At 43.5% G+C, this 25373-nt stretch overlaps 1 protein-coding gene across 1 annotated transcript in view; it reads left to right on the top strand.

The window, feature by feature from the left end:
* Positions 1-25373, top strand: part of ddhd1b (DDHD domain containing 1b) — a 95390-nt gene that overhangs the window by 47128 nt on the left and 22889 nt on the right. Inside the window, 2 exon segments of the mRNA XM_078562610.1 lie at positions 1430-1536; positions 13569-13828. Coding sequence (XP_078418736.1) covers positions 1430-1536; positions 13569-13828 — 367 coding nt within the window.

Genomic DNA, 25373 nt, shown 5'->3' with positions numbered 1-25373 from the left:
TGTTTTAGATTTGGGCTGAGGGATAAATGTTGGAGGACTCCCTGCTAGTCTTCAAAGTAGTACTTTAGATCTTTTGCAACCAACTGAGAGGGAAGATGGGGGCTCTGTTTAATGTCTCATCCAAGCTATGGCTCTTGTGGCAGTGCAACACTCCTTTAGTACTGCACTGGAGTGTCAGCTTGGATTATATGCTCCAGTGTCTGGAATGAGGTTTAAACCCACGATCTGACTGAGGCGAGAATGCCATCATGCTGCCATAGCTGATGCCTAAGAAGCCATTGGTTTTCAGAGTTTGTGGACCTTTTTTGTCATGTAATTTGATATTAGCAGCAATTTATTTTAGCCCAAGAAGAATTCCTGAAGCAGTAAGAAATAGTCAGCTTTACTTGAATAATAGTGTAAATGAAGAGGCACTCTATTCTCCCAGTAAACATGAGTGTTCTTTTGTGACACTGAAATTCATAGTTTCTTTATCATTAAAAGAAAATTTTAACTGTCACCTTGAAAAAGCATGGTATAGCTCCTCTGTTAGCACAGTGGTAAATACTACTGTAGTACTGAGCTGTACAGACCAGGAAAGGGCAGTTCTACATTTGTGCTGAGTAAGCTAATCTATACTGAGGGACATTAAAACCTCTGGGCAAAGGAAGAGAAAATTCAGTCCAAGCTCCACTCCTATCTTGCAATCTGCTGCAAAGTGTGTTGTGTGCATATGCCAGATGAGAACACTGGGGTTTGCCAGAAGAATGGTCGCTTTGGCAAGATGCTGGAGGCAGTCAGTGGTACCAGACAGTACAACTCCCCTTCACAAAAACAGAATTACCTGGAAAAACTCAGTAGGTCTGGCAGCATCGGCGGAGAAGAAATCAGTTAACGTTTCGAGCCTTCATGGCCCTTCGGCAGAACTGAAGCATAGTTAGAAGAAGGGAGATATATAAACTGGTTTAAGGGGGGTGGGGGGGGTGGGGGGTGGGAGAGAGACATTGAGGATGTGGTGATTGTGGAGATGAGCAGAATTATCTGCTCATCTCCACAATCACCACACCCTCAATGTCTCTCTCCCACCCCCCCGCCCCCCCACCCACCTTAAACCAGTTTATATATCTCCCTTCTTCTAACTATGCTTCAGTTCTGCCGAAGGGCCATGAAGGCTCGAAACGTTAACTGATTTCTTCTCCGCCGATGCTGCCAGACCTGCTGAGTTTTTCCAGGTAATTCTGTTTTTGTTTTGGATTTCCAGCATCCGCAGTAGCTTTTAGCTTTTTGTTTTTATATCTGTACAACTCCCCTTCCCTGGGGACAGGATTCAAATATGTTGCCTTAGATCTGTGGAATCAGTGTTCAAGTAGAATGTCTATGCAGATTTGTTTTCAAATGCTGTCTTGTTGAATTAATGAAAATGGATCTTTTTCAACTTCTATGTCTCTAGATACAGTTGAATCTATTACTCCAGATAAAGTACGTGGACTTCGAGACATGTTAAACAGCAGTGCTATGGACATCATGTACTACACTAGCCCCCTTTACAGGGATGAGGTATGTCTATTGGTCATCCTGTTGTAAATAGTTTTAAGTGGACATGACAATAATGGTTTATTAAGCCATATGTAGGATCTTGAGTTAAATTCTTTGTGTACAATACTAAATTTCACTAGTTTTCACAAAGTGCATTCCACTCACTTCTAACTACTATGGGATATAGAATGCCACTTATTTATATTTTTCTGTAAATCTAATTGATTATATATATCCTTGTATGTTTAACAGATATTTTTAAGGTTGTAATTCTTTGACTTATTTGAACTATTGTAAACAACATACAAATTCTGTGGCCCCACAATTAGCACAGCAAATAAAGATATTAATTTGCTTGAAAATCAACAATTAAACGATACCCTAATTGTTTATCTTGCATCTTGTTTATATCAAGTATCATTTTTGTGCTTGTGGAATATTTTAATAACATTGCAAATGCTGCAAAGTTGAGAGGAAAAACATTAGGAAAATAAAGGGAAATAAGGGAGAAGAACATTGCAGTATGTGTAAATGTTGAACAAAGCAGTATTGTACAACTTAAGTAGAAGTACATAAGTGCCTGAATAAAATTAGCCAATAAACAAATTTTGAAAGATAATAGAAACCAAGTTAAAAGCTATTCTGGTGCAAGTTTCAACCAAGACTAAGGTAAGCAGTGTGGGACACTATTTAGGTCAAGTCCTGGTGGGATGGTTGGGTTAAGAGCAGTAAGTCAGAGAATTTGCAATATGAAGTAACACAACTTTGATTTTGAAAAAAAGGCAGAGAATAATAGGTGCAGTTGAAATTAGATCGATATGTGAAAATACAAGAAATAAAATTCATTTTGCACTGTTGATTTGATAAATGCTCGTTAATCTCAGTAAATAATGAAGCTGTATATAGGTAACGTTTCTATAAAAATATAGAACTGGAATTTAATTAATGTTTGCACCTATTGCAGAGAAGGGATTGATTTGGTGTAAGGCGAAGACATACTCTAAAATTAACTGAGCAGAGCTGGAAACTTTTTAAATGCATCTCTTTGGGATTCATATTGGGTTGATGGAGTGTATTTTTTTTGCATGTGTGAAGCCTGAAAGATTCCATCATTTCCTTTGTATGTCAGAGTTCCAATAGTATTCGAAATAAATAGGCAATTAATAGCAGAATGCAGATAACCCTGTTTTTAAAAAAAAAAATGGCTAGATTTTGCAATCAGCAGCAAAACAACATTCGCTGCAGACCTCAGAGAAAGTTGACCCCAAAGATCTAATAATCTCCCTGGTGGCGATTTGCCTAGTCTGACAGCAGTTTAAATCTGTTAGCATGTCAAGGGGATCTCTGGGCATCCCATTAGCAGTGACGCCAGCAAGCAGGGTAAGCAACTAATCACATTGAAGCATTCTCAGACTGAAAACCAGAAATTTAAAAGCACTGATAACCTCCACTTGTAATTTAAATTTTCAGATAGTGAAATAAATTATGATTTTGTTTTTAGAGTTTTTAATCTTTATTTAATTAAAAATGTCAGTTTTTTTTATCATAATGGAGAAATTTGACATTCCACGGATATGAAATTAGCTTTCCAGGGCCAGTGAGCTCAACAGTGAGTATGAAGCTAGTATGCTGTTAAAAGCCCATATGTACCTCATTCAACAAAGAGTAACGTTTTCAAGGGTTTTTACAGTGAGGCTGACAGGATCAAAGTGGAAGTTTTCGTCAGTTCGCTGATTGCTTAGGGATTGTTGAATGGGGGGGACTTCAACAATGTGTTTTCTGGAGAATTGTAGAATCACTGACAGAAACTTCTACATTTCCCACATTATGCTACGCATGTGCAAATTCCAGAAGTTGCTGTCAGTTTCGGTGGAGCATTAACTGCAAAAGCAAATTCCAGGCCAAAATTTTGGAGAAGCACCTTGTAGAAAAAGCAACTTCTTGCTATGATCCTTTATCAGATCTAGGAAAAAAAATTCTGGCATTTTTCTTTGTCGGCATTTCTAGCTGTTAGTCCTTAGTTTCTTTACCTACAAAGAATAAAAAGAGAATGAGGTCGATTTTTTTTCAGCCGGCATTTGTTGCCCATCCCTAGTCGCCCTTGAGAAGGCAGTGGTAAGTTGCCTTCTTGAACTGCTGCAGTCCATGTAGTGTAGGTACACCCACAGTGCTGTTAGGGAGTTCGAGGATTTTGACCCAGTGACAGTGAAGGAATGGCGATATATTTCCAAGTCAGGATGGTGAGTGACTTGGAGGGAAACTTCCAGGTGGTGGTTTTCCCATCTATCTGCTGCCCTTGTCCTTCTAGATGGTAGTGGCCTTGAGCTTGGAAGGTGCTGTCGAAGGACCCTTGCTGAGTTTCTGCAGTACATCTTGTAGAGATGGTACACACTGCTGCCACTGTGCGTTGGTGGTGGAGGGAGTGAATGTTTGTGGATGGGGTGCCACTCAAGTGGGCTGCCTGGTCCTGGATGGTGTCAAGCTTCTTGAGTGTTGTTGGAGTGGCACTCATCCAATTAAGTGGAGAGTATTCCATCGCACTCCTGATTTGTGCTTTGTAGATGGTAGACAAGCTTTGGGGAGTTAGGAGGTGAGTTACCCGCCAGGATTCCTAGCCTCTGACCTGCTCCTGTAGCCACAGTATTTATGTGGCTAGTCCAGTACGGTTTTTGGTCAATAGTAACCCTCAGGATGTTGATATTGGAGGATTGAGTGATGTAATGCCGTTGAATGTCTGGGGATGATGGTTAGATTCCCTCTTGTTGGAGATGGTGATTGCCTGGCACTTGTGTGGTGCGAATGTTACTTGCCATTTATCAGCCTAAGCCTGGATATTGTCCAGGTCTTGCGGCATTTGGACATGGACTGCTTCAGTATCTGAGGTGTTGCGGATGGTGCTGAACATTGTGCAAACATCCCCACTTTTGACCTTATGATGGAAGGGAGGTCATTGATGAAGCAGCTGAAGATAGTTTGGCCGAGGACACTACCCTGAGGAAGTCATGCAGTGATGTCCTGGAACTGAGATGATTGACCTCCAACAACCACAACCATCTTCCTTTGTGCTAGGTATGACTCCAACCAGCGGAGTGTTTTCCCCCCCAGTTGCCATTGACTCCAGTTTTGCGAGGGTTTCATGATGCCACCCTCAGTCAAATGCTGCCTTGACGTCGAGGCCGGTCACTCTCACCTCACCTCTGGAGTTCAGCTCTTTTGTACATGTTTGAACCAAGGCTGTAATGAGGTCAGGAGCTGAGTGACCTGGCAGAACCCAAACTGGGCATCAGTGAGCAGGTTATTGCTAAGCAAGTGCCACTTAATAGCACTGCTGATGACCCCTTCCATCGCTTTATTGATGATCGAGAATAGACTGATGGGGCAGTAATTGGCTGGGTTGGATTTGCCCTTTTTATGTACAAGTCATACCTGGCCGAGATGGATCACCCACTAAGCACTTCTGGCTGAAGATTGTTGCAAATGCTTCAGCTTTGTCTTTTGCGCTGATGTGCTTGGCTGCCCCATCATTGAAGATGGGGATATTTGTGGAGCCTTCTCCTCCAGTGAGTTGTTTAATTGTCCACCACCATTCATAATTGGACGTGGCAGGACTGCAGAGCTTAAATCAATCCATTAGTTGTGGAAACACTTAGCTATGTCAGTCACTTGCTGCTTATGCTCTTTGGTACATAAGTAGTCCTTGTAGCTTCACCAGGTGGGCTTCTTAATTTTAGGTATGTCTGGTGCTGCTCTTGGCATGCCCTTCTGCAGTCTTCATTGAACCAGGGTTGATCCCTGGCTTGGTGGCTATGATAGAGTGGGAGATATGCCAGGCCAAAAGGTTACAGATTGTGGCTGAGTACAATTCTGCTATGGCCCACGATGTCTCTTGGCTGCCAGATCTGTTCAAAATCTATCCTATTTAGCACAATGATAATGCCACACAACACAATGGATGGTATCCTCAGCATGAAGACAGGACTTTGTCTCCACAAGGACTGTGGCGTGGTCACTCCTACTAATACTGTCATGGACAGATGCATCTGCAGCAGGCAGGTTGGTGAGGGTGAGGTCAAGTGTTTTTCCTTCTTGTTGGTTCCCTCACCCAATCTAGCAGCTATGTCCTTTAGGACTCGTCCAGCTCGGTCTGTAGTGGGGTTACCAGGCCACTCTCTTGGTGATGGACGTCAAAGTCCCCCACCCAGATTACATTCTGCGCCCTTGCCACCATCAATGCTTCCTCCAGTGGTGTTCAACATGGAGGAGTACTGATTCTTCAGTTGAGGGAGGGCGGTATGTGGTAATCAGCAGGAGGTTTCCTTGCTCATGTTTGACCTAGGTCATGAGACTTCTTTAGGTCCAGAGTCGATATTGAGGACTCCCAGGCAACTTCCTCCCGACTGTATACCACTGTGCCGCCACATCTGCTGGGCCTGTCCTGCTGGTGGAACAGGACAACCAGGGATGGTGATGGTGGTGTCTGGGACATCTGTAAGATATGATTCCATGAGTATGACTATGTCAGACTGTTGCTTGACTGGTCTTGTGAGACAGCTCTCAATTTTGGCACAAGTCCCCATTTGTTAGTAAGGAGGACTTCTGCAGGGTCGACAGGTTTGCCATTGTCATTTCTTGTGCCTGGGTCGATGCCGGGTGGCCTGTCCAGTTTCATTCCTTATTGACTTGTTTTTAGTGGTTTGATACAACTGAGTGGCTTGCTAGGCCATTTCAGGGGGCATATAAGAGTCAACCACAGTGCTGTGGGTCTGAGGTCACATGTAGGCTAGACCAGGTAAGGACGGCAGATTTCCTTCCCTAAGGAGTTAGTGAACCAGATGGGTTTTTATGACAATCGACATGGTTTCGTGGTCATCTTTAGACTCGTAATCCCACCACAGCAGATGGAATTCAAACCCGGGTCCCCAAGAATTACCCTGGGTCTTTAGATTACCAGGTTAGTGACAATATCATCATGATCCTAAGGGATCTTGACAAGGTGGATGTGGAGAGGATGTTTCCTCTTGTGGAAGAATCTAGAGCTAGGGGTCACTGTTTAAAAATAAGGGGTCGCCCATTTAAAACAGAGATGATGTGAAATTTTTTCACTCAAAGGGTCATGAGTCTTTGGAACTCTCTTCCTGAAAAGGTTGTGGAAGCAGAGCCTTTGAATATTTTTAAGGCAGAGATGGATAGGTTCTTGGTAAGCAAAGGGTGAAAGGTTATCAGGGGTAGGTGGGATGCAGATTTCAGGTTACTATCAGATCAGCCATGATCTTAGTAAATGGTGGAGCAGGCTCTAGGGGCTGAATGGCTTACTCCTGCTCCTTGTTCGTATGTTTGTATGCCATTGCCTCCCCTCAATACTGTCCTTTTTGGTGCTACCAGCAAAGTCAAGTTTTTACCCCTGTAATAAAAACAAAAAGCTAAAAGCTACTGCGGATGCTGGAAATCCAAAACAAAAACAGAATTACCTGGAAAAACTCAGCAGGTCTGGCAGCATCGGTGGAGAAGAAATCAGTTAACGTTTCGGGTCTTCATGACCCTTCGGCAGAACTGAGTATAGTTGGAGAAAAGTGAAATATAAGCTGGTCTAAGGTGGGGGGGCGGGGGGAGGGTGGGGTGATTGTGGAGATAAGCAAGCAGAGATAGGAGCAGATAATCAAAAGATGTCACAGACAAAAGGATCAAATAGGTGTTGAAGGTGGTGATATTGTCTGAGAAAAGTGCTAATTAAGAATGGAAGACAGGATACTCAAGGTACAGCTCTAGTGGGGGTGGGGTGGAAAGACTAACAAAGTTTTAGTTTTAGATTTAAAAATAATGGAAATAGGTGGGAAAAGAAGAATCTATATAAATTATTGAAAACAAAGGGAGGGGGGAGAAACGGGGTGGGGATGGGGGGAGGGGGAGTTTAAGATCTAAAGTTGTTGAATTCAATATTCAGCCCGGAAGGCTGTAAAGTGCCTAGTCGGAAGATGAGGTGCTGTTCCTCCAGTTTGCGTTGGGCTTCACTGGAACAATGCAGCAAGCCAAGGACAGACATGTGGGCAAGAGAACAGGGTGGAGTGTTAAAATGGCAAGCGACAGGGAGGTTTGGGTCTTTCTTGCGGACAGACCGCAGGTGTTCTGCAAAGCGGTCGCCCAGTTTGCGTTTGGTCTCTCCAATGTAGAGGAGACCACATTGGGAGCAACGAATGCAGTAGACTAAGTTAGGGGAAATGCAAGTGAAATGCTGCTTCACTTGAAAGGAGTGTTTGGGCCCTTGGACAGTGAGGAGAGAGGAAGTGAAGGGGCAGGTGTTGCATCTTCTGCGTGGGCATGGGGAGGTGCCATAGGTGGGGGTTGAGGAGTAGGGGGTGATGGAGGAGTGGACCAGGGTGTCCCGGAGGGAACGATCCCTACGGAATGCCGTCAGGGGGGGTGAAGGGAAGATGTGTTTGGTGGTGGCATCATGCTGGAGTTGGCGGAAATGGCGGAGGATGATCCTTTGAATGCGGAGGCTGGTGGGGTGATAAGTGAGGACAAGGGGGACCCTATCATGTTTCTGGGAAGGAGGAGAAGGCGTGAGGGAGGATGCGCGGTATATGGGCCGGACACGGTTGAGGGCCCTGTCAACGACCGTGGGTGGAAAACCTCGGTTAAGGAAGAAGGAGGACATGTCAGAGGACATGTCAACACCTGCCCCTTCACTTCCTCTCTCCTCACCGTCCAAGGGCCCAAACACTCCTTTCAAGTGAAGCAGCATTTCACTTGCATTTCCCCTAACTTAGTCTACTGCATTCGTTGCTCCCAATGCGGTCTCCTCTACATTGGAGAGACCAAACGCAAACTGGGCGACCGCTTTGCAGAACACCTGCGGTCTGTCCGCAAGAAAGACCCAAACTTCCCTGTCATTTGCCATTTTAACACTCCACCCTGTTCTCTTGCCCACATGTCTGTCCTTGGCTTGCTGCATTGTTCCAGTGAAGCCCAACGCAAACTGGAGGAACAGCACCTCATCTTCCGACTAGGCACTTTACAGCCTTCCGGGCTGAATATTGAATTCAACAACTTTAGATCTTAAACTCCCCATCCCCGCCCCGTTTCTCCCCCCTCCCTTTGTTTTCAATAATTTATATAGATTCTTCTTTTCCCACCTATTTCCATTATTTTTAAATCTAAAACTAAAACTTTGTTAGTCTTTCCACCCCACCCCCACTAGAGCTGTACCTTGAGTATCCTGTCTTCCATTCTTAATTAGCACTTTTCTCAGACAATATCACCACCTTCAACACCTCTTTGATCCTTTTGTCTGTGACATCTTTTGATTATCTGCTCCTATCACTGCTTGCTTATCTCCACAATCACCCCACCCTCAGCTTCTCTCCCCCCACCCCCCCACCTTAGACCAGCTTATATTTCACTTTTCTCCTAACTATACTCAGTTCTGCCGAAGGGTCATGAAGACCCGAAACGTTAACTGATTTCTTCTCCACCGATGCTGCCAGACCTGCTGAGTTTTTCCAGGTAATTCTGTTTTTGTTTTACCCCTGTATGTTGCTGATAACACTTAACTATACCATCATATTTTTATAATGTGTTTTTAATTTAAGGTGGGGAGTCCTGACTAAGCTAGGGATAGCAATTAAATTGTGTATTTAAGAATATATTTTAAAGAAACACTTAAACAGCATTTTGTCATCAAATTCATGGAATTTCAATTGCAGTATATGTAGATTTATCATAGATATACCTCTGTCAGTTCTGTGCAATGCAAGACAAGGTGAAGTGCAGAATGAATGTAAATAAAAATGGAAGTTGCTTCAATTCAAGCTGGGGAAATGGATGGAAATTGTATATTGTTATGGATAGAGGGGAACTAATTTAAACAGCCCTGATTTCTCCTCTCACCACCCATCCGTAAACAGAAAGGTGTTTTTGAGTTTTAATTTTCCCCCTTCGTAAGTGGCAGTGTATTTTCCCAACCCTTCAGTTATGGAGTCATCCAATCCTCTATTAATAACCCCATAGCAACTCGAGATAAGGTAAAATAAGAGAGTTAGTTTATTTTGCACTCACTCTCACACTCACTCTCATACACAGTCTGCGGGAAAGGGCCTTTTCCATGTTTTTTGTGTGAGTAAAATAAACTAACCCTCTTATTTTTCATTCTGGACTCTGGACTCAAGTAAAATTATATATCTTCACCTTATCTTGCATTACACAGAACTGATTGAGATATATCTATGATAAATCTACACATACTACAATTGAAATTCCATCAATTTGATGACAAAATACTTTTTAAGTATTTCTTTAAAATATATTCTTAAATACACATAATTTAATTGCTATCTCTAGTTTAAAAACTACAGACAAAAATAAGAATTATCATTTCACGTGAGTCCAAAGTCCAGAATTGAAAGTCCAATGGTGTACTCATTCAGATAGGTTAACTGGCTGAAGCTGATACTGAGAGATCCACTTTTCCAGTAGCGCTGACTTACTTCCACGATGGGAGAATCACATAGAGGTGAGTTAGTCTGGTAGTAGACACTGGTACAGCAGTATATACATTCGAGTGGAACACGGTGTAGATGAGGGACAGGTAACTTAAAATGTGGGCAGAGATCTTTTTGCTACCTGTTAGAAGTTAAATGATAGGCAGGCTGCTAGCCTTCGCAGGCCTTACCATTAACTTAAATGTTTAATTTTCTCACCAAAATAGCCAATTGTATACCCCTACTTCTAGTACCCAGAAGAAAAGAGACTCTGACCAGGCTTCTTTCCAAAAGCTTAACAAGTTACAAGTACTGGTTAACACACAATTGTAATCAGGAAGTTTAGCTATCAATCTCTTCCTAAAGAATTCCCCCAGCGCGCACTCAGACAAACAAAGGACAAGCAGTCATTTGGCAATACAGAACTTGAGTATTGCTGAAAAAAAGAGACATGTTTGAACTTTTTGTTTTGCATTCATCAGGACGCTTGCAAGAATGCAATCTAAGAGGGAAAATAACAATTTATACTGTATGTGAAGAGAGTGCTGATTGGTTGGCAACTGGCATTGCCATGCACCACTGATGGTGACTGACAATTAACTGCCACACATTGTTTTAAATTAAATCAGGCAGCTTGACCCTGATTGGTCAAGGCATTGCCCTAAGGAATGAGTCAGAAAATGGATATCACTTATTTTGTTTAGCTGAAACAGGCATCCAGGGGTATAGGGAGAGCGTGGGGCTATGGCGTTGAGATAGAGGATTAGCCATGATCATTTTGAATGGCGGAGCAGGCTCAAAGGGTCACATGGCCTACTCCTATTTTCTATGTTCCTATGTCTATGTTTCTATTAGACAGTAACTAGGATTTGGGCTGGACTAATGCTGATTTGTGGGGGGTTTATCTCCTTTCTACGCTGTCTCTAGTCCCTATGATGCAACAGCAGCAGTGATCCCTCTAGCACCTAGTATCAACAAATCTGGATTCTCATTTAGATCTCTCTAATATTGCCATATGGGATGCATCTATTTTGTCCATGATAATGCCGTTAAGAACATTACAATTTTTATTCAAAATTCCTGGTAGGCAGTAATTAATGCATGAAGATGTGTAACCTCATTGTTAATTCTGCAAAACTTTTGTTTGGATGGTATTTTAGGTCTCATTTAAGACTGGTTGGAGGGCTAGACCAATGGGGATGAAGTGGTGATGAGATGGGGCTGGATTTAATGGAGCGGCTGGTCCCTGACTCCCCAGTTGGCTTGAGCCGCCTGGGACTTTTGCCGCTCAGCAACAGGATGTCCCCTACCAGCAGTGCCTCAGTACCGACAGCTCTGTGGAAGCTGCAGCCACTGCTGGTACTGCAGCAAGACCCACAGGAAGACGAGCTGCACTGGAGCTAGGACCAGAGCTAAGTCTGGGGGTCTTTCTGTGGTCAGGCTGCTAGGCTGGTAGGGGGTGGCTGGCCATGGTAGAAATACTTGAGGCAGAGAGGAACTTGGGGAAGTCACACCTTGGGGGAGGGTGCTCCAATAAGTCTAGTGGGCCTGTTAAAGAAGGACCCCCCCCCCCCCTGCTCCCACCACTCCCACCACAATATCTATCACCAGCCCGTGCAGATAAAGCTGATGGGCTGGGCACTTGGCTGGACCTTTCCTGCAGCTGGTTAAATCCCAGCAGCAATGGGATGAGGCCCTTAAGTGGGTATAAATTGGCCACTTAAGAGCATCACTAGGCCCACAGGCAGATGGGACACCTGATGCCCTCCCCACTGGTAAAATTGGGGCAAGGATAGGGGCAGTGTGTAGGCAGCAGGCAAGGCCCCCACTGGATTTTACAAGTCTTCAGACCCAATGGCGGGAGAGCATTAAATCCAGCCCATGTGGTGAGCTGGAATGAAGAAAAATTGAGAAAGGGATTCATCCTACGATCCTGACAAAAATAAAGCTTGAGAATTGTAAGTTCACGGATTTTATAGCTTTTTGCTCAATTTTCAGAACTCCCAATTTGGATGTTTAAAAATGGGTTCCCTGTGCAGTTCATTGTTCATATTTATGAAGTATGGTCACAGTGGTTTCAAAATGCATCAACTGATTTTAACATTGAAGTGTTCATCACAATTTTAATTAAAGAAGCATGCATGACCCCGTGAATCCAGCTTCCACAGCTTAAACCTAACGAGTAGCATTCTCACTGCATCCTTTTGAATTTCTTCTTAAAAGTTAGTGTGTAGGAATTACCAATCTAACTGGAAGAAAATAGGGGTGCAGATTTTAAGGTTTGTATATCCACTGTTGAAGGAGGGGATCAAAATGCAATATTTTTTAACACTGAGGTGAGTCTTTGCTTGCAATACGACTAATGATTATCCTGGTGTAGGATGCAAACCTGGTACGAGAGTACTCTCTTTTCCATCTTAAAAAATCATATTACATCAGCTGCATGTTATACTCTTTTGTATATATGGTTACTAGAAGATAATGGAACGGAATATCGGATGGTATGGGCAGCCAATGCACTGCCACCCATGATGAACTTCTGTAACTTTCTTACTTTTTGCTGTTAGACAAACTATGTGCATGCATGTTTGCACTCAAGCAACTGACTTTGTAACTACAGTATTTTAAAAAAATTAACCAAGCTCTGTTTAAAGTGATATCCTATCAGATAGAACTGTTTAATTGGGAAGGAAATATTACAAGCAGCAACATTTTATTCTAAATAAAATATACTTTTGTTGGAGAAGAAACTCTTGTATTTAATGCAGAATTCAGGCTTTCATTTTTCTTTGGAGTTTTTATGCCTGTTCACACTTGGAACTCATTACACAAACAATAATCTAACCTGAATAAGAAATGCCATGACATATGTTCATTAGTCGCATTTAGAACAGGCTGCAAACTGTACACTTTGTACTGCTGTAATAGTTCCAGTTGAGCAACTGATAACCAGGGCAAGTAATTTTGAATGCTGTAACTAACTGGTCATTGTTTAGTTCAACATCTCATATAGAATCTTCTAGTGTTCTGGTGGTGGTCTTTCCTGTTCATTTAATTAGGTCAAAAGTAGAAGTAACACTGTGTATCAATTTACTACTTAGCTAGTGTATTATTAAACTTGCATTTGGAATCTATTGGATTGTGAAAGTCTTTTGAAGTGGTTACGTACTGATCTTTTGAATCTAGTTATAATTCAATTATAAATTTGCATTTTACATGACATTGTGAAATTCATAGAATTATAAAATGGTTACAGCATAGAAAGTGGTGATTTGACCCATCATGTCCCTGCTGGAAGAGCAACTCCGCTGGTGCCACTCAACCCCCCCACCCAGCCTTTCCTTGTAGCCCTGCAAATATTTTCCCATCAGGTGCTTATCCAATTTCTTTTTGAAAACCATGACTGAATCTGCCTGCTTGACTGGTTGTATATATCTTTCCAGAATTATCCAAATGTATATAAGTATAGAATTACATGTGTATTCATCATGTGGCTATGATATTTTTTAATACAGCTTTACGTATGCTATAGTGAAAGCTAGGCAGATCATTATATGTTTTTATATTTTTCTTCAGATTGTGAAAGGCCTTCAGCAGGAGTTAAATCGGTTATATGCACTTTTCTGTTCTCGGAACCCAGATTTTGAAATCCATGGCGGGAAGGTTTCGATAGTAGCCCACTCGCTAGGCTGTGTCATCACCTATGATATTATGACTGGATGGTATCCAGTGCGATTTTTTGATAAAATGGTACAAGAGGAAGAAGAGATGACAGAGAATTCCATGAGTTTTGAGGAGCGCGAACTTCTGGATGATATTCTCAAGACTAAACAGCGGTAAGGATTTATACATGGTGTAAAATTAAAATCATGGTGCCTAGCCTCTTTTTTATCAAACTTAGGTATATAAAGTTACTAAGCTTGCTTGAATTGTAATACTGATGAATCAATTCAGATTTTTGGCAATGGCGATTTTGAACTTTTGGTTTATGTTGCATAATGCAAGAAAAGGGCTGTCTGTTTTCTTAATTAGAATGTAGCTAAAATGATCAGATTTCCAAAAAGCATGTACATTTAGACTGTGGAAGGGAGAAAAAAACTCTAGAACTCACTGTACCTCTGTCAGGTGCATGTTTTTTTTGTTGGCTTCTAACAGCGATTGGTTTCTTCTGACCACGAAGAGCTGAGAAAACATTTGATCATTAAAGGCAGAATGCATACACGTGAAGGCTGTAATGCCTGGGTGGTGGTTTTCCAAATAAAACAAATAACTTAAAAGCAGCCTTAGTGTGACTTAGGCTGATGAAAAGATGAATTTGAGATCAACTGCTCAGATAATCCTCCCAGTTTTGGTATCTGCCATCATTGCTGGCATTTTCCTGTCCTTTGTCTATTGGCACCTACACAGTGCAGAATAAAGTGTTTCATTTTCCCCTAACTAATAGAAAGAAGAAGCATTTCTGTAGTTCCATTCATGATCTCTGACATCAGGAAAACCTTGACAACCGATGAAGTACTTTTGAAGTGTAGGATATACAGTAGCCATTTTGCACATGGCAATCTTCCAGAAAGAGCATGGAAGGAAGTGACTAGATCATCTCTTTCTGGAGGCTGGCTGAGGGATAAATATCAGCCGTCTCCCTCACCATGCTCCTCTTCTAAGAATAGTGCAGTCTGGTCTTTCACATCCACCTGAGATGGCAGATGGGGCCCGGTTTAACATCTCATCAGAAAGACAGCACCTCTGACAGTGCAGCATTTCTTCAGTACTACACTGGAATGGCAGACAAGATTATATGCTGAAGTTTCTGGAGTAGGACTGGAACCCACAATCATCTGATTTAGAGCTGAGAGTACTACAATTTAGCCACAGATTTGGCTTCTGCATTCTCCCCAGAAATGGGTGTCTGTAGTAATCTGATATGTAATATACCTTTAAGACAAGTATTGTAATGTAAGATCACATGATCTTAATAGTCAATAGCAGAGTAGCGTGGGCTACTTCTTTGGAAGAGTCTTGAGTTAGTCATTGATGAGTGAAGACAGTTTTATGTTGTGAGCACACAAGTGTAGCTGCTGAGTTTAGTTTGTAAATAAACAGCATGTGTTTATTCTAACAACGATCTACTGATGTTCTCTGTCTCTGTACCAACTTGATCACCCTGATATAAGTGTGCAACCTGCATCTTTTAGCCCCAACAAACCCAAGGGCACTGGATCCAACAATGCCATCAATAGAAATAGTAAAGGATTTTATAAAAGTAAAATACTAGTTGCTAAAAAGGTAGAACCAACTAGAAACAAAGGAAAGAACAAAAAGCTAAAAGCTACTGCGGATGCTGGAAATCCAAAACAAAATAAAAACAGAATTACCTGGAAAAACTCAGCAAGTCTGGCAGCATCGGCGGAGAAGAAATCAGTCAACGTTTCGAGCCCTCATGGCCCTTCAGCAGAACTGAAGCATAGTTTCAACAAGGGAGAAATATAAATTGGTTTAAGGTGGGTGGGGGGGAAGAGACACATTGAGGGTGTGGTGTGAGCAGATAATCAAAAGATGTCAGAGACAAAAGGGTCAAAGAGGTGTTGAAGGTGGTGGTCTTTGTCTGAGAAAAGTGCTAATTAAGAATGCAAGACAGGATATTCAAAGTACAGCTCTAGTGGGGGTGGGGTGGAAAGACTAAAGGTTTTAGTTTTAGATTTAAAAATAATGGAAATAGGTGGGGAAAGAAGAATCTATATAAATTATTGAAAAAAAAGGCGGGTGGGGGGGGAAAAGAAACGGGGTGGGGATGGGGGGAGGGGGAGTTTAAGATCTAAAGTTGTTGAATTCAATATTCAGCCCAGAAGGCTGTAAAGTGCCTAGTCGGAAGATGAGGTGCTGTTCCTCCAGTTTGCGTTGGGCTTCACTGGAACAATGCAGCAAGCCAAGGACAGACATGTGGGCAAGAGAACAGGGTGGAGTGTTAAAATGGCAAGCGACAGGGAGGTTTGGGTCTTTCTTGCGGACAGACCGCAGGTGTTCCGCAAAACGGTCGCCCAGTTTGCGTTTGGTCTCTCCAATGTAGAGGAGACCACATTGGGAGCAACGAATGCAGTAGACTAAGTTAGGGGAAATGCAAGTGAAATGCTGCTTCACTTGAAAGGAGTGTTTGGGCCCTTGGACGGTGAGGAGAGAGGAAGTGAAGGGGCAGGTGTTGCATCTTCTGCGTGGGCATGGGGAGGTGCCATAAGTGGAGGTTGAGGAGTAGGGGGTGATGGAGGAGTGGACCAGGGTGTCCCGGAGGGAACGATCCCTACGGAATGCCGTCAAGGGGGGTGAAGGGAAGATGTGTTTGGTGGTGGCATCATGCTGGAGTTGGCGGAAATGGCGGAGGATGATCCTTTGAATGCGGAGGCTGGTGGGGTGATAAGTGAGGACAAGGGGGACCCTATCATGTTTCTGGGAAGGAGGAGAAGGCGTGAGGGAGGATGCGCGGGATATGGGCCGGACACGGTTGAGGGCCCTGTCAACGACCGTGGATGGAAAACCTCGGTTAAGGAAGAAGGAGGACATGTCGGAGGAGCTGTTTTTGAAGGTAGCGTCATCAGAACAGATGCGACGGAGGCGAAGGAACTGAGAGAATGGGATGGAGTCTTTACAGGAAGCGGGGTGTGAGGAGCTGTAGTCGAGGTAGCTGTGGGAGTCGGTAGGCTTGTAATGGATATTGGTGGACAGTCTATCATCAGAAATTGAGACAGAGAGGTCAAGGAAGGGAAGAGAAGTGTCAGAGATGGACCATGTGAAGATGATGGAGGGGTGGAGATTGGAAGCAAAATTAATAAATTTTTCCAGGTCCCGACGAGAGCATGAAGCAGCACCGAAGTAATCATCGATGTACAGGAGAAAGAGTTGTGGGAGGGGGCCGGAGTAGGACTGGAACAAGGAATGTTCCACATACCCCATAAAGAGACAGGCATAGCTGGGGCCCATGCGGGTACCCATAGCCACACCTTTTATTTGGAGGAAGTGAGAGGAGTTAAAGGAGAAATTGTTCAGTGTGAGAACAAGTTCAGCCAGCCGGAGGAGAGTAGTGGTGGATGGGGATTGTTGGGGCCTCTGTTCAAGGAAGAAGCTAAGGGCCCTCAGACCATCCTGGTGGGGGATGGAGGTGTAGAGGGATTGGACATCCATGGTGAAGAGGAAGCGGTTGGGGCCAGGGAACTGGAAATTGTTGATGTGACGTAAGGTGTCAGAGGAATCACGGATGTAGGTGGGAAGGGACTGGACAAGGGGAGAGAGAAGGGAGTCAAGATAACGAGAAATGAGTTCCGTGGGGCAGGAACAGGCTGACACGATCGGTCTGCCAGGACAGTTCTGTTTGTGGATTTTGGGTAGGAGGTAGAAGCGGGCCGTCCGAGGTTGGGCGACTATCAAGTTGGAAGCTGTGGGAGGAAGATCTCCAGAGGAGATGAGGTCAGTGACAGTCCTGGAAACAATGGCTTGATGTTCTGTGAACAAAGGAAATCTTTCATGGATGTTGAAGGAATGGCGGAGATACTAGATGAGCACTTTATCTTGTTTTTCACAGAAGAATGAAAGGACCCAACAGGAGAAGATGAAGAAATTAGATAAAATAACTAGTCAAGATATTAGGATTTAAATGATTTGTGGAGCTCTGTGGAAAGGCACTAGGACTTGATGGCATGCATACTGGAACGTTGAGGAAAATCAGAGGAAAAAATAACTCAGGCTTTGACTGGAGTCTTCCAAATATCCTAGGACATGGAAATTATATCCACCAAAAGGTTGGTGAATTGCCAAAGTATTAGCTTGATTCAAGAAGTGAGACAGCATAATCAGGCAATGATATACTAGTCAGTTTAACATCGTACTGGGTTCATAATATGGAATAAAATTAAAACCCAAGTAGAAAGACATGGATTAATTAAAGGTAGCCAACATGAATTTTTAAAAGACAAGTGTTGTACGATAACTTTAATTGACTTCTTTGAGAAGATAACTATTGATAAAAGAAATGCAATATTAATTTTCAAAACAACATTTAATGACAAATCGGGGTTACAATATTGAAGGGAATGTGGCAGCATTAATGGAAAGTTGGTTAAAGGACAGAAAGCAGAGAGGAGTAGTGGTTAATCGATGTTTTTCAGGCTAGAATATAAGAAGTGCTGACTCCAAAGGCAGTGTTGTAATCATAGTTTTTCCTAACATACACATGTACTGGAGTAGGGCATGGAGAATATGGTATCAAAAGACCGGATTTTCATATTTTAGACTTTTCCCGAGCCCGCGATCCTGTCTGCATCATGGAAACGCCCGCCCTATTATGCCATAGAAGCGGGCATGGGCTGGGACCATGCCTGCTACCTGCAGAGGTGCCAAACCCAAAAAGGCAACAAAGACCGGTGGATGGCTAGGCCACAGGGTAGAAGGTCTGCCTCCATTTACTGAGACAGAAACCAAGCTCTATCCATGGTTGTTAGACCCTCTAGCCCTCATGCTCCCATCCATCCTCCATGCCATCCTGCACCCTCCATGCCCACTCGCCCAGTATCCACTGGGTACAGAATTCATGAGCATTATAATAACATTGGAATGTCTTTGAAATGCTCATGAAATATATAACTAAAATCAAACAACAACATGCCATTTGAAAAAATTACCCATTACAATCTCAAAACTGGCAGTCAAACACAGTGACAGTCCCATTGAAGAAACCTTCAATCCTGCCCAAATAAACACACAGGCATTGAAAAACAACTTCAGAGAAAGATCAAGTTATTACAAGGTAATAAAACTTTCACTGCAACAAAGCCTATAGTTCACTTTGCTACTGTGTAACAAACCCCCAGGACTGAATGCATTAGTCAGTCTTGGAGCTCTGCCAAGCATTGATAATGAGTCTGTCTGGCAAAACAGATGTCTGGCCACCTATTTAGCCTACATATAGTGATACAGTTGCCAGATGACCTCATTATGGAAGCTTAGCTGAGCTCTAAGAATGACTAATGCATTCAGATCTGTGGGTGGCTGTTTACAAGGTTGCAAAGGAGACTGTTTACAAGGTTGCAAAGGAGACTGTTAGCTTTGTTTCATAGTTTTTTTATCTTGTAATAACTCGAACATTGTAGTGTTTTTTCAATGTCTGTTCATTTATTTGGACAGGATTAAAGGTTTCTTCATTGGAACTTTCACTGGCTGTGTGTATTTCACAGTTTTATCAGAAGGTAAGAGGGGGGATTTTTTCAAAGGGAATTTTGAATGCCTAATTTTTTTTTTTGGCTCCAACTCCAGACTAGGATTTCCCCCCATGAGTCCTCTGAAGAGCCGTGAGCCACATCTCATGCAGAAGCTGGCTCAACCCCATAAAAATTGCAGGGGGTCTGAAATACCCAATCACTCAATGGAAAGGACTTGCTACCCATACCCTTTCCTGTGCCAACAAAAATTCAAGGAAACTAAAGTAGGGGCAGGGATCCCTGAGTCGTGTCCCATCCACCATTCCTTCTGACTCAGTTCTGACATGGAGGGAGGCATGAGAATCCAGGTTAAATTTGCAGATATAGACAGCATGGTTAACTGTGAAGGAAAGTGTGCAACTTCAGGAGGGTGTAGACAGGTTAGTTGATTGGGCAAATAAATGATTGGATGAAATTTAATATAGAATTTTTTTGTGGGGCTACTTATTCGATCGGGGTGTGGAATAGGGAGTCAATATACTCTAAACAGTAACATTTTTAAAGGTATAGCAAAGCAAAAAGACTTGCAATTCAGATGCACAAATATTTAAAAATGGAAAGACGTAAATAAAGCTGTCAAAAAGCCAAACTTGTGCGGTCTGAAATGTTTTATAAATGGGGCTTGGAGTACTGAAGCAAAGAAAAGATATTAACCTCTAGGCAAAGTTAGAATATTGTGTCCAGTATTGGGTATGTTACTCTAGGAAGCTTGTCAAGGCATTGAAGATAATGCAGAATCTATTTTAAAGTTATACCAGGGGAGAGCAGCTTAGCCACTGAGCAACTGGACTAGAGGAACCGAGGCTCTTTTTATTAAAACAAAAAGATTAAGAGATCTGAAGCAGATTTTTAAAATATGGGTGATATCAATAAGGCAAATTGTGGAAAAACTTTTTCCACTGACCAGTTAGTTAGTAACTAGAGCACATAAATTGAGGATCATCAAAAGAGTAAATGAGGATGGCGATGGGAAGTGATTAGAAATGTTTTGACACTAAGGCTTGTTTGGACATAGAACGCCCTACCAGAAGCAGGAATGAAGGTAAAAAAGCTTTTAAAACAGACGTGGATAAATATTTCTACAACTACTCTGCACAAAAGATGATGTTGTGGTTGTCGAGTCCAATCATCTCAGCTGTAGGACATCATGACAGGAGTTCCTCAGCGTATTGTCATAGACCCAACCATCTTCAGCTGCTTCATCAATGACCTTCCCTCCATCATAAAGTCGAAGTGGGAATATTTGCTGATGCTTGCACACTCTTCAGTACCATTTGCAACTTCTCAGATGCTGAAGCAGTCCGTGCCCATGTGCAGCAGGACCTTGTCATAAGTGACAAGTAATACAAGTACCAAACAATGACCACCTCTAACCATCTCCCCTTGATATTGAACAGCATTGCTAAATCTCTGCCATCAACAGTGTTGGTGTTGAGAACCTTAACTGGACCAACCATATAAATACTGTGGCTACAAGAATAATTCAGAGGCTGGATATTCTGCAGCAAATAACTCACTTCCTCACTCCCCAAAGCCTTTCCATTATCTACGAGGCACAGTCTGGAAGGTGATGAAATATTTTCTAATTACCTGGATAAAGATAGCGTCAGCAACACTCAAGAACCATTACACCATCCAGGAAAACAGCTTGCTTGTTCAGCACCACATCCACCACCTTGAAAGTTCACTCCCTTTGCCACTGACGCACAGTGACAGCAGTATGTACCATCCACAAGATGCACTGCATCAGCTCGGGAAGTTCCCTTCAACAGCACCATCCAAACCTGCGATCTGTACTGCCAAGAAAGACAAGGGCAGCAGATGTATGGGAATGTGACCACCTGCAAGTTTCCCTTTAGGCCACATACCGTCCTGACTCGGGACTATATTGCTGTTCCCTCACGTGTTAGGTCAAAAACCGGGAACTCCCTTCCCAAAAGCACTCTATTACAGGTAAAATAGATGAGTTAAGGGTGAGGATGGACATGTGGAATTGTGATATAGTAGCCATCACTGAGACATGGTTGAGGGAAGGGTAGGATTGGCAGCTCAACATTCCAGGATATAGAATCTTCAGGCGAGACAGGGGAAAGGGTAAAAGAGGAGGAAGCGTTGCATTATTAGTTAAGGAGTCAGTTAGAGCAGTAAAGAGAGATGATATCTTGGAGGGGGCATCGAATGAAGTTTTGTGGGTAGAGTTTAGGAACAAAAAAGGGGCAACCGCATTATTAGGTGTTTATTATAGACCCCCAGATAGTCAGCGGGAAATTGAGGAGCAAATATGTGCACAATTTGTGGAGGTGTGTAAAAACAATAACAATAGGGTAATTATATGGTGATTTCAACTTTCCCAACATTAATTGGTATAGACATAGTGTTAAGGGCTTGGATGGAGTGGACTTCTTGAAATGTGTACAGGAGAACTTTTTAGATCAATGTGTAGAGGGTCCAATAAGGGACGGTGCATTGCTGGACCTAATTCTGGGGAATGAAGCTGGACAGGTGGCTGATGTGGTGGTGGGCGAGCATTTTAGCGATAGTGACCACAACATGGTACAGTTTAAGTTTGTTCTGGACAAAGAAATCGACAAGTTGCAAAAAAATGTTTTGGATTGGGGGAGAGTGGATTTTAGTAAAACAAGGCAGGATCTGGCCAAGGTAGACTGGGAACAGTTACTTGTGAGGAAATCTACAAAGGAACAGTGGGGGGTGTTCAAAAAGGAAATGGGGAGGGTACAGGCTCAACATGCTACCTCTAGGGTGATAGGAAGGAGTAACAAGCCCAGAGAACCATGGATGACCAGAAATATTCAGGTTACGATGAGAAGGAAAAGTGAGGCTTTTAGCAGGTACAAGGGAAGCAAATGAGCAGAGGCATTAGTGGAGTATGGACAGTGCAAGGTGGAGCTTAAGAAAGCAATTAGGAGAGCAAAGAGAGGATATGAGAAAGCTCTGGCTGGTAAAAGGGAAAATCCCAAAATATTTCATAAATATATCAATGGGAAGAGGATAACCAAGGAAAGAATAGGGCCCATAAGGGACCAAGGGGGCAATCTATGGGTGGAGCCAGAGGACATCGCTAGAGTGTTGAATGAATACTTCACGTCCATCTTCATCCAAGAGAATGAGGATGACGGTATCGAACTCTGGGAGAGAGACTGCGAGGTTCTTAAGCAAATTTATACAGGGAGTGACAAGTTATTGGAGGTGTTGGCAGGCTTAAAAGTGGACAGATCTCCAGGTCTGGATGATTTGTGTCCCAGACTGCTGAGGGAGGCAAGGGAGGAGATCGCAGGGGCTCTGACCCAAATTTTTAATTCCTCTCTGGCCTCACAGGGGAGGTTCCAGAGAACTGGAGAACAGCTAATGTGGTTCCGCTATTTAAGAAGAGTTTTAGAGATAGGCCAGGGAACTACAGGCCAGTGAGTCTCACGTCAGTGGTAGGGAAACTATTGGAGAAAGTGCTGAAGGAGAGTATCTATCTCCACTTGGAGAGGCAAGGTTTGATCAGGGATAGTCAGCATGGCTTTGTCAGAGGGAGGTCAGGCCTAACAAATTTGATTGAATTTTTTGAGGAGGTGACCAGGTGTGTAGATGAGGATAGTGCAGTTGATGTAGTTTATATGGACTTCAGCAAAGCCTTTGACAAGGTCCCACATGGGACACTTATAAAGAAGGCAAATCCACATGGAATACAGGGTAATTTGATAAGGTGGATTCAAAATTGGCTTAGTTGTAGGAGACAGAGGGTGATGACAGAAGGATGCTTTAGTGACTGGAAGCCAGTGTCCAGTGGCATACCACAGGGATCTTTGCTCGGTCCCCTATTATTTGTCATTTATATAAACGACATAGATGACTATGTGGGGGATAGGATTAGTAAATTTGCGGATTACACAAGATTGGCCGGGTGGTTAACAGTGAGGTTGAGTGTCTTGGGCTACAGGAAGATATAGACAGGATGGTCAAATGGGCAGATAAGTGGCAGATGGAATTTAACCCTGCAAAGTGTGAGATGATACACTTTGGAAGGAATAATTTGACAAGGAAGTATTCAATGAACAGCATGACACTAGGAAGTTCTGAGGAACAAAGGGACCTTGGCCTGTGTGTCCATAGATCTCTGATGGCAGAGGGGCAGATTAGTGGGGTGGTGCAAAAGGCATATGGGACACTTGCCTTTATCAATCGAGGCATAGATTACAAAAGTAGGGAGGTCATGTTGGAGTTGTATAGAACCTTGGTGAGGCCACAGCTGGAGTACTGTGTGCAGTTCTGGTCGCCACATTATAGGAAGGATGTGATTGCACTGGAGGGGGTGCAGAGGAGGTTCACCAGGATGTTGCCTGGGATGAAACATTTAAGTTATGAAGAGAGGTTGGATAGACTTGGATTGTTTTCGTTGGAGCAGAGAAGACTGAGGGGCAACCTGATCGAGGTGTACAAGATTATGAGGGGCATGGACAGGGTGGATAGGGAGCGGCTGTTCCTCTTAGTTGAAGGGTCAGTCACGAGGGGACATAAGTTCAAGGTGAGGGGCAGGAGGTTTAGGGGCGGATGTGAGGAAAAACGTTTTTACCCAGAGGGTGGTGACGGTCTGGAATGCACTGCCTGTGGGGGTGGTGGAGGCGGGTTGCCTCACATCCTTTAAAAAGTACCTGGATGAGCCCTTGGCACGTCATAACATTCAAGGCTTTGGGCACATCCGGGAGGGGGAGAGTTACCTGGACACTTTGTTTCAGGAGGCGGTCACACCCGGTAGATTAAGTACCTCAAGTTCGGTCAGTGGTCAGGGTCAGCAGGGTGTGACTGCAAGTGAGGCAGGTAGAGGGATCCTGTGTTCAGGAACAGAGGAGCCTCAGCTCTTGACCTTGTCCAACAGGTACGAGGTACTTGCTCTCTGTGTGGATGAGGAACAGGGCTGTCGGGAGGATGAGCCAGCTGACCACGGCACCGTGGCACAGGAGGCCATTTAAGAGGGGGAAGCAAAAAGACAAGTGGTAGTTGTAGGGGATTCTATAATTAGGGGAATTGATAGCATCCTTTGTAAGCAGGATCGGGAGTCCCGCATGGTATGTTGCCTGCCCAGTGCCGGGGTGAGGGACATCTCTGACCGGCTTGAAAGGATATTGGAGAGGGAGGGGGAGGATCCAGTTGTTGTGGTCCACGTCGGGACAAATAACAGAGGTGACACTAGGAAAGAGGACCTGTTTGGGGATTATCAGGAACTAGGAACTAAATTAAAGAACATGTCCTCAAGGGTTATAATCTCCGGGTTACTACCCGAGCCACGTGCAAATTGGCATAGGGACGCGAGAATATGGGAAGTAAACACGTGGCTAAAGGAGTGGTGCGGGAAAGAGGGGTTCCATTTCATGGGGCACTGGCATCAGTATTGGAACAGAAGGGATCTGTACCACTGGGATGGTCTGAACCCATCTGGGACCAATGTTCTAGCGAAAAGGGTAAATAGGGTGGTCAATAGGACTTTAAACTAGAAAGTGGGGTGGGGGGGAAGGGTAAAACTCCAAGAAGTATGACTAATGGGAAACAAAGCAGCAGGTTAGCGTGTGGGGGGGTGGATTCAACTTCATGGAAAATTATGAAAAAACTGAAAAGAAAGGAGAGCCCAGGAGAGGCTATTAAAGTCCCCAGAACGCAAAATAGGACAGAGTGTTTGGAAAGGGCTAGGAATCTAACTTCAAGCACATCAGATAAAGGGACGACAATGAGAAAAGGGACGGGAATACAGGACTGAAGGTGTTGTATCTGCACGCAGTATACGAAATAAGGTAAATGAGCTTGTGGCGCAGATTGAAATTGGCAGGTATGATGTGGTGGGCATCACGGAGACATGCCTGCAAGGGGATCAGGACTTGGAGCTAAATATCCAAGGATATACATCCTATCGAAAAGATAGGCAGGTTGGCATAGGGGATGGGGTTGCTTTGTTAGTAAGAAATGAAATTAAATCGATAGCAAGAAATGAGGTAGGGTCAGATGATGTAGAATCTGTGTGGGTAGAGTTGAGGAACCGCAAAGGTAAATAAACCATAATGGGAGTTATGTACAGGCCTCCAAACAGTAGTCAGGATGTGGGGCACAAGATACACCAGGAGATGGAAAAGGCATGTAAGAAAGG

The sequence above is a fragment of the Cetorhinus maximus genome, chromosome 18 (assembly GCF_964194155.1).
Source record: "Cetorhinus maximus chromosome 18, sCetMax3.hap1.1, whole genome shotgun sequence".
NCBI classification, from domain to species: Eukaryota; Metazoa; Chordata; class Chondrichthyes; order Lamniformes; family Cetorhinidae; genus Cetorhinus; species Cetorhinus maximus.
The sequence above is the reverse complement of the archived record's forward strand: the minus strand, read 5'-3'. Positions and strand labels throughout refer to the sequence as shown.